Source organism: Haliotis rubra, unplaced genomic scaffold (assembly GCF_003918875.1).
Source record: "Haliotis rubra isolate DU_JTF1 unplaced genomic scaffold, ASM391887v1 Scf208, whole genome shotgun sequence".
NCBI lineage: Eukaryota > Metazoa > Mollusca > Gastropoda > Lepetellida > Haliotidae > Haliotis > Haliotis rubra.
In genome coordinates this window covers 1,443,608-1,454,293 of record NW_025766092.1, presented here as the reverse complement: position 1 = coordinate 1,454,293, position 10,686 = coordinate 1,443,608, and the positions used below count along the sequence as shown (strand labels likewise).

Genomic DNA, 10,686 nt, shown 5'->3' with positions numbered 1-10,686 from the left:
TTCCCGAAGACATTCGGTATCTTTTCATACTTCTGAACTTGGTGCAAATTATAGATCTAATGGCATTTAAAAGAGGTATAATAACAATGATATAAGACATAAGAGATATATCTTGTATACTCTTAAAAATGTAGGGGAACCTGTACTTTCTATTTGAGAGGAAGTATAAGCTTATACAAACTTTTCAAAGAAGGACATCTTTATAAACGCACCACCATTTCTCTTTATCACCACCCCTAAACACAACGCATGGGGTGACCTTAAAGCTAGAATGGTCATAAGAGTAGAATAATTATGAAACGCATGGGATGCATGTGCACAACGCAGTAGCCCCATACACGTGCATGGGCTGTGATTCCTGCTTTTGACGGTTTTCAAGAAGGTCGATAAATCACTGTACGCCATTAATTTTGACAATCATCTTGCATCACACACTTGTTAGTGTTTGTTTCAAGTCGAGTTGGTTTTTTTTGAAAATGAAAATGGTACACATGCAAATTTGACGTCATACACCAATCATCTTTCAAGAACGATTACTGTACAAACAACTAAGACAGTGCAGTGGTAATGCACTCTCAAAACATTCATTATTATCACATCAACATTGATTGACTCCGATATATCTCCCATTTTTTTCAATCGTAAAATAAAAACTTCCCTAAGTTTTTTTTAAGAGATGTAAAGACTCTATACATGTTTGTTGTTTAACTGCATTGTCAAGTTTAAGTGAGTGACAGACGAATGGAGGGAATGAGCGGTTTAACGTCACTTTAAGCAATATTCCTAGCAATATCAGGGCCGGGGACACCAGAAATGGCTTCACACACTGTACATAATGTGAATTGTTTCCATAACATGATTTCCTTTTCATCTGACAGCCTCGATCCCATATCTGATAATTAGCATGCATAACCCATAGCATCGGACACATGGAGCTTAGTGTGAAGCAATTAACTATAGGTGTGAGAATGCATGAATACTTAATTATCACGGAGTGGCTTGCCGAATAACGCGTGACGATTTATTGTTATGACACTGTATATCGACCTAAATCCTATATTTACCTATATTCACGTAACCTGTTAGATAAGATAAACTGAATGATATCAGTGTTTAAAACGAACCAATAGTGTTTGTGCAATTTTCAAACCACGCAGAATTAGTGTGTGTCCGATTTAATATAATTGCTCAGAAAAAAATAAAACGTTCTTTTTGACTAAATAGATTGCTTTGACATAATCGGGTAACCATTCAAATAACAGATGCATACAACAGTTGTGTGAAAAGGTTATCAGTGCACGTTTCAAGTTTAAAAGATAACGGGAAAAGGTCGGCTGGCGGATAGTCTAGTGGATACATTCTATTTGAGAGGTCTATAGATTGCTATATAGTTAAATATATCAACAGACAGAACTCGACTTCAGAATGCCGAATGTTAACAATATTGGGATATATTTTATTTTGGGGGCTTTGTCCCATTCATTAAATCACCGGACCTTTTAGTTTTGTTCCTACTTTTGTTTACATTCACGCCCACTCGATTGCTGGGCCGCCACATTCCTTGGATAAGGAGTTACCTCCCATGAATGACGTAAATAGCCGATGTTATACTCGGCTAACTTCGGCAAAATATTGTGCCTGCGTCTATAGCTACATGGTGCCGACCTAGCTACGGCTGTTATTATTTACTTAGATACACGAGCAGTATACCCAATGAGCGTTCGCACAGCCGGCATAACATTGTGAGGGACACAGACAGGCCCGAATGACAGCACACGAGGGATTTTTAACCATCTGATGCTGTATAGGCGATCTGGTCGGTTTGTGAAATTCGCCGTAACCACGGACGCTATCGTGTAGGCACGCCTGCTGGATTCCTCTGTTTGTGATCTGGTGTTTCAAATAGATCTTTTGTTTATTTGAACATTTTTGCAGCTGAACATGGGTTGCAAACAATCGAAAGCGGTACGGGTCCAACCCGTCGGACCGGCTTCTGTTGTGCATGATAATACGGACGATGTTGAAATTTGTGATTCTGGAACTCAGACGAAAGACAGAATAAAATCGGGAAATCCAGACGACCAGTATGAATATGACATAGATGATCAAGGAAATAAAGTTAAGAAACTAAGGAAAAAGAAGAAAAGCAGATCGGCCAAGAGTCAGAACTCTTTGAACTCTTGTGACACTCTCGAGGATGACCAGTCCCTGGAAGGTGATCGTGGATTCTCGGCCGGGTCCAAGAAGAGCGCGGACTCTGGACTCGGAGAATGTGATGAATATTCACATGTAATCACGGAATTCTCTAATCCAAATGAAGTTCAAAAGATTGAAAACGAATTCGGTGGAGAGAGGGAAGACTTAGGTTCGTTATTATTATATATATAATATCATTCCGTTATTTTCCATTAGTATTTGTAAGAATGCTTGTGTCACAATTAAGCATTCTCTAATAATTAATTATTCTCCAACTAAACAAAACACGATTATTATTTAGAGGTGGCGCAAATTCAAATGTTATGATACAAGAGCATAATGTATTTACTATGATAGTGTTTTCTTTTTGTTTATCTGCTGAAATGTAATGATCTATTTCTATCTTTCGCTTTAACAAACCCCTATGAATATGTACTGATAATCAGTACACAGCAGTATAATGTAAAACTGATAATCAACACTGCAGTATAATGTAATAGAAATATGGATATAGTGCCATGATTTTACCACGGCATTACTAAATGCAACATTAATGTACCCTACAAAAACAGAGAAATATAATTGGCGGACACCCCCCCCCCCCCCTCAAAAAAGGGGTGGGGGGTTGGGGAAGAAATGCTGTTCAGGGGTACGGTGATCACACCCCACCCCACCCTTGAAAATTCCTAGATCCGCATATAAATATATAACCATCAACCTAAAGGTCGTTAATTGGACATTTTTCACGTGTGATGAGATACAATACCAATATGCCATGATGATGCCCTTCTTGGCTCATAAATAAAAAACACATTTTAAGCTAGGCCCTTGTACTGCGCAGTTATTTTTGGCCGTCACATAGCTTGGATATTGCTGAGTATGGCCTTAAACAACAAATGATTGGGGGGCTTCAAATCAGATTATGTGTGCATTTCTACTTTTCTTAACATATGTACATTGTATGTGGATTAAAAAGACGTGTTGATATGCACAATCATGGTGATTAACAATGAAGTTATTGTATGCGTAAGAAATATCACCGATGTTTTTTTTCACTTGCATTTTCCGGCATATTCCAGTCAAACATTATCAATAACCCAATATTCCCCCAGAGAAGCATGATGCCGTGCTGGTCAAATGCACACGATTATCCCCCTGTCATCTCCAACTACTCTCACAACCTTAATCTATTGTCCTTGAGAATTAGGCGATACTTATTAATCCAGCATTAAGTGCTTCAATCGCATCAAGATTTGCATTACGCTAGTGTTCAGAATGGACCATTATGGAGTATTGTATAATTCGATAGTTGCTTATTGAAAAGAAACGCCGGGGTTTCTTGACATGTCTGTTCGGGAATCATATTGAGCTGTGTTGGCGGTAATAGCTCGCAATTGACCGTGAAACGGATTACATTGACTAAACCCTTGCTTTACCGAAAACAGTATTGATTATAAGTAGTTCTTTGGGAGCGCCAATATATAAAGTCTTTATTATGCTACCGTAGATTTGGAGAATACTTAGGTGTGATTAGTAAATCAGAGGTTTCAAATAGGAATAACGTGTATCTGATTAAAGCAATCGCATCAACATAGCAGGAACTATTCACATTGAAATGTCCGTTTTTCTCATTCTCCGTGGTTACGATTTCGATTCCACATTTTACTTCGTGATCTTCAATTTACGTCACATTCCTTAAAATTCAGATCATAACCTGTAGGTCCGACAGAGCACAAAATATTCACAACTTCATAATTAAACAAGTTGTTATAGGCTTAGGTGTCCAAGAGTCTATAATAATTACATGTATAATAATTACAGAGCGCCAGGGAACACGATAATGATAAATAATCTCTGGAATAAGTCTACACATAAATCCTTAGAGGTATCCAAGCCAACATAATTCTGACATGTGTTAAACCTGGCCATGATAAATTCATGAAACTTCTTTCTAGCATTGAATTTTGAGTCCCTTTTGACACAAATACAATTGACAGGATTAAAGAAAACCATGGCAAACAAGCTGACTTCGCTACGAAATGTCGCACTTTGCATCCTAAATACCAACATGTCCGATTCCCCATTTATCTTGGAGCCTTAGGTTTAGTACCTCACCAAGTGTACCGGGGTTTGCTGCTAGGAACACAGCTCTTATGACTCTCTGAGTAATGCAGAAGACTGCAGTTTGGGGGAGTCCACACATTCTACGAAAGGTTCTTGGTGGGTTCAACTAGGAAGCGCTTGCTGAGAGATGTCCATTGTCTGGGATGCATGTAAGGGGGCCCTGAGACTGTGCGAGGACCACCAGCCTGACTTTGGCAGGAATCACCCAAACCTCTGTTGCTGTATCCATTTAGATTAATGTGTAAATGATAACAACCATCTACATGTCGAGCATTTATCACTTAGTTACTAAAATATATATTGGTTCATATATCGAGTAAGGTGGCGTCATATGAATTAATTGAAAAAGAAATCGTTTTTTCCAAAACACTACGAATCCCGAACTCCTCAATGCTACAGATGTAGAGAAAAAAATGAATTATGTTCCGACAACAATGGAGGTTAAGACAACATTGCCTAGTCTCATACGATAACTCCGAGAAACACTTAACAACTCCTACTTGACTTGAGCGGTGTACGAAGTGGTTGTTGTGTAGACGTTGTCAGTGGCATTGTCGTGAGTCTGCTGTCACTCAAGCACCTGCCTACCCCATACCGAGCCATTACGAGAACTTACCTACCTGAGGTGTGATTATAGGGAAAGAGACACGCTAACTCGGTAGCAAATCCCACTAGGTATCATCACGCTAATTCGAGACCAACGCATCGTGTTATTATTCCGTATCGGTTCCTACAAGCAAGCTAATTAAGTTCCCTCTATACGTGACAGATGATACCGTGGCACATCTAGCACTGATGTCTCGCCTTACTAATATACATGTATACCAGTTTGACGACGTAATAGTTGCAGGTCGGACAGGTTTGAATATGTTATATTACCGTACGCAATCTCTTTGCCTACACATGCATATTCTATGTGGTATTCTTCGATCTACATATTGTTTCAGAAAAAAAATTGTTTTAGTTTTCTATTGACCAATGCCATTAGCTCAAACCTTTAGTCACTTAGATGCTGAGGGGATGAGTCGCTCCATGCACGATAGAACTTTTAGCTGTACAAGTCAAGTAAAAATAGTGTATTTGTGGTTGAATCTTTGCCCAATGTACAAGAGAAGTGACAGTAACACGCTGTGAAACATGTGACGTAGTTTTTATGACGTTATATGTTTTTAGTTACCATGATACACATATTATATATTATTGCAGGCGTTTTGATAAATCATTCTGAGATACTCAACAAACTTTAATATTTATACTTAGTTTGAAATACCGAGCACAATAATCATTACTTAACTTCATGAATATATGAAATGATATTGATCTCAGGACCATGCGTAAAATGTGATTCAAAAGACTGCCATCGACCCACGTTCTTAGCGGAAGTAAAAATCGTTACATCTTAATAAAAACACTCTCTGACGTTGTAATTACTCAATTATCCTTCAAACTCAAACGCTGCTTTGTGTTGTTTATGCACCACACATTGCTCTTGTTCAGTGTTGACATCCAGTTTTGACGTAACTGTAGGGACGATGTAATTCTGTAAAAACGTTTGTGATTGTCATCGCGTTTTCACAGTGTTTGGGTATTGCTATGTTACTGCATTGTATGGTGTTATGTTTTCGTATCTCACACGCATGCATCTGAGGTTATCATGGAAGGCAATCATTCGTGTAGATTACATAACACACTCGTATCTTAAAAGGGAGAGTCATGATAATGATATTTATTATTGTTAGCATGTTTAGGGGCGGTTGTGTTAGTCATGTGGTTGGAGCGTTCGTCAATTACGCCGAAAACACTGGTTTGATTTCATTATTCTGAGTAAAAACTGATGGCTGCTTGCGTCTTGTTTTGAACAGTAGTTCTGTTATATCACGGCGTTATGTCAGCCTGATATTGGATTACATCCTGACGTGATGTAGGTCGGGGAAGTTTACCGCGTGATGCCGTATGATAAATATACCCGACAGACCAATACATCACCATGGAACTGGACCTCAATCTGAAACGCCTATAGCGCCTATTGAGTGACGATATTACAGCTCCTTGGGTGGTTGGACCACTCGTGTCTCCTGATTAGTTATTTATTCACGTACTATACGCGTATATACGATACAGTTGGTTATTTCTAAGTTCAGGTACTATACGTATATACAATACAGTTGATAAAATATTCACCTACTATACGCATATACGATACAGCTGGTTATTTATTCACGTACTGTACGTATATACGATACAGCTGGTTATTTATTCACGTACTGTACGTATATACGATACAGCTGGTTATTTATTCACGTACTGTACGTATATACGATACAGCTGGTTATTTATTCACGTACTGTACGTATATATACGACACAGCTGGTTATTTATTCACGTACTATACGTATATATGATACAGCTGGTTATTTATTCACGTACTTTACGTATATACGATACAGCTGGTTATTTATTCACGTACTGTACGTATATACGATACAGCTGGTTATTTATTCACGTACTATACGTATATATGACACAGCTGGTTATTTATTCACGTACTGTACTTATATACGATACAGCTGGTTATTTTCTTCTCGTGCTATACGTATATACGATATACAGCTGGTTATTTATTGACGTACCATACGTATATAACATACAGATATGGAGAAAATTACAGACTTTTAAAACCTCACAAAATATTTAAAGCCAAAAAGTTTCGATTAGCCATACGAATATTATATGATATTTTAAACCTCTTTCCAGATCTCATGGTTACTGGGAAGCCTTGTCAAAAGAGACTGAGTGCTAAGGACAAAAATCGACTCGAAGAATCAATGATCATGCAGGCTTTGAGAGAAGAAGGCCTGATCACTAAAACAAAGACAGAGTCTACAGGAGGAGTGAGTTTTGAAATTGTTGCTAAAGAGGATGCAACGAGACCTCCTCCTCGGCTTGCCAAGCTTGAAAAGAGGAGGAAGAAGAAAAAGACGCTCACAGAGGAAGAAATTCAGGAGAAACTCGAGAGAGCAGAAAAGAGGAGAAAGGTTTGTATGTTTTCTTTGTGGTAGACGTTTAGCGTTGAATGATGGAAAATTAACTAGTGAAAGACGTATTTGTGCCCGTACACTTACTTCCAGGAAATGCCCCCAGCTGGTATTCTGAGGCAGAAGAGGTCCCATAACTTGGTCTCAAGGGCTAACTTATAAGATTTGGGGGTTACAATGTTTGACCTGGTGGATAGCATGCCTTCGTGTACCGACAGCTTGGGAACATATGAACACTGACACTGGTCTGTCTGTCCCGACTATATCATTGAGAGGTCGACGTGGTCTGAGACGGAGATGTCCCTCACTGCAAAGCAAAACATCACTCGACATGTTCTTCCACCCTCAACGACGTTACTTCTTACGTACAAGACCCGTGAAGGTCCGGGTTAGAATGAGCCTTCAGTAACCCATGCCTGTCGATATAGCTGGAATATTGCTAAGTGCGGCGTAAAACTAAACTCACTCACTCACTCTTACGCACAATCCCGTACCGGTATCAACACTGACTTGTAACAGCGGAAGTCAGACTTCGAAAGTCAGGAATATTAAATCGAGGCCCACACAGAAATAAAGAAACCTTTTTCAAATTCAGACTTATACTCGTAAAAGAACTCCAAATGTCGAAATGAATTCTAGCACAATGTTTTTGTGATACTACTTCATATGTTAATACAATAACGCCTTCCGCGTGGCACATAATCCCAGTTGCCGTAATGTAACAAATCTTATACATGATTGATGCCTGGTACAGTCCGTATAGCTGAGAACAGCACCCAGTGAATAATCAGACTTGTTAAACGCTGCCAGGTAGATCGATGTAGTCTGGAGTTGTATGCGAACTCTTGGCTTTATCAGTCAAATAATCGATGGCAAGGCTGGAGGTCACACGCCTTCAAGAGTCTGTAAACATGCGTTTCTCGGCAACTAGGACTTACGACTTGGTACCTATCCCAGCGTGTTACTTATGAATGAGGAATCAAGATTAGTTGTGAAGTATGCAGGGAATAGTAGACTCTCTTTGTGATAGGTCATCAAGTTTAGTTACTGCTGATCCAGGAGGTCGATAAAGATTTATTACTTCTTCATTTCGATGTACTTCATTTTATTACATATAATTTCAAAGGGGATACACCATATACAAAGGGGAAACAGTATATTATAACAAATTACAGTTAACAATATTTATACGCCCTTGAAATCAGTGACATGTAGTCATCAAAGATCAGTATTTGTTGGAGGATATTTATATACTTAAACGCCACTTCTGTAGTTGAAAAACCGTGATGTTACAGTGGTGGTGGTTTTGTATTACGTATACTGAATATGCCACTACAGGGGTGTACGGGGTGGTAAGAGCTGAATAGGTCCACCACAACCTCAAACGTCAATGTGTGTACACGATCGCTCTGCTTGTAAAATCCCGTCCACCCTGCTACTGGCTGAAGACACGAATAATTTTAACCATCCGAGTATTTAAGTTACAATACATGTTTTCGGGGAAGTATTTTGTGACGATTAAATCATTTAATCACCATGAGAATAACATTATATAAACCATACCCTTGGGACATCACGTGAAATTTATGAGCGCATGAGATCGGTACTGGTTGGCCAGCCGACTTCACGTGTGTTTTTAACAAGACGGTCGTTCATATACGTTTAGCTTGATTTTAACGAGTACACATATTGTTGGTTTGAGACTTCATCCATGACTATTGAACTTAGTATCATGTTCAGCCTACACGGTGTGTTGGTTCGTTGTTTAACGCCGCACTCAGCAATATTCCAGCTATATGGCGGCGGTCTGTAAATAATCGAGTCTGCACCAGACAATCCAATGATCGACAGCATGAGCATCGATCTATGCGATTGGGATACCGAACCTGACCACCCGATCCCGTTAGTCGCCTCTTACGACAAGCATTGGTTGCTGAATTCTAACCCTGATGTGGGCAGTTGCTCAATGTGTAGTGCTTCCGGTAACTACTCGTCCCTGTTATGTCCAGGTGTGATAGCTACCTGCCGCCCTGGATTATGCTGACTTGGCATAAAACAACACTCACTCACTGTGTTGTACTGAAGTACCGCCGACATGGTGTAATATGTTTCTCTATGTCCGTTTTCAGAGGAAAGAGCAGGAACGGCTGGAGAAGATCAAGGAGATTGACAAAAGCGACCACCTGGCTGCTCTAGACAGTTTTGCCAAGCACCAGCAGGAGAAGGTGGAGCAGACGACACAGAAGATGGACCAGGTTATTGACAACAGGGAGAGGAGGATGAAGGAAATTAGAGACAAGATAAAGTCTAAAGAGAAGCACGCGGAGGAAGTTAGGAGAAGGAAGTTGGCCCAGGTCGACACGAGTGACAATTTATCAGGGGCAGATAACCCAGCGTTTGACCAAACTGTGTAGGGACGTGAAGGAAGATACAAATGGTGTTAAATGAATAAAACTTTAACCTGTATCATGTGTGCATATGATTTACCAAACAAAGTCAATCATATAAAGTCCAAAATCATGAACTGTAATGAATAACATGTGGGTCAAGGCTGTCGCTATGTTAAGTAGCAAAATAAGGATGTAAGTCACAATGGAGACATAACAGTTTCGTTATTGTAAGAAAATCCTTGTTTTTCGATCTTTTTGAACAAGGATCATGCATTGTCAATATTCAGGGTGTTTTACCCGGGGTGTTCGTGGGCTTATTAAATCTCCTTGCGGATGATGATGATGATGATGATGATGACGATGCCTTCTGACTGGGAATAAAGACGCCAGTATTCACCTTCTTAACTGTAATTACGGGTATATAATTCCTCTGGAACCTGCGCCAAGTTCTCCTGTCAGTATTAGAGGTTTATGCCAGAATGCGCCTCCGTGGGGAAGCTAAGGGAACTGTGATAATAAGTTTACGAACTTACCGTTACTTGTTTATATTAAGCCGATATCTCTACTATTACCATTGTTTGATTTAAATATTTGACATATACATATGAATAATTCCTATAGATACCTGCCAGTCACGTGTCAGTATTAGTGTCCCATGCCAGAGTGTAAAACGATGATGGTCCACAGCCGGACTGTGATACGTTTACGAAGTGAACGTTACGATTTTGTTTTTCAACGTATATATCGATTGTTATGACGAAATTATTTACATTTGTTTGATTTTAAATATTTAACATATGAATACCAAACTGTACATAGTGTATATATTATCTGTCTCATTGTAAATGATCATGTAAGTTATTTCAAGCCATAATCAGCTTGTGTTGAATGTTTATCATCGGGTACTTAAGGCGTACTCTGAGGGGTAGAATAATCAGACA

The 10,686-nt window shown here is 39.3% G+C and overlaps 1 protein-coding gene across 1 annotated transcript; it reads left to right on the top strand.

The window, feature by feature from the left end:
• Positions 1-1,663: 1,663 nt before the first annotated feature.
• Positions 1,664-9,911, top strand: LOC124276360 (transcription initiation factor TFIID subunit 3-like). Its single transcript, XM_046712005.1, has 3 exons — positions 1,664-2,365; positions 7,075-7,355; positions 9,485-9,911. Exons 1-3 carry the CDS (start codon positions 1,942-1,944, stop codon positions 9,767-9,769), a joined length of 990 nt encoding a protein of 329 aa, XP_046567961.1. The 5' UTR covers positions 1,664-1,941; the 3' UTR covers positions 9,770-9,911.
• The last annotated feature ends 775 nt before the right edge of the window (positions 9,912-10,686 follow it).

Bases quoted from the DNA above. Each gene is read 5' to 3' on its own strand.
- LOC124276360 (XM_046712005.1), top strand. From the start codon at position 1,942: ATGGGTTGCAAACAATCGAAAGCGGTACGGGTCCAACCCGTCGGACCG. The intron at 2,366-7,074 runs GTTCGTTATTAT...ACCTCTTTCCAG, and splicing joins TGGAGAGAGGGAAGACTTAG to ATCTCATGGTTACTGGGAAG. The intron at 7,356-9,484 runs GTTTGTATGTTT...GTCCGTTTTCAG, and splicing joins GAGCAGAAAAGAGGAGAAAG to AGGAAAGAGCAGGAACGGCT.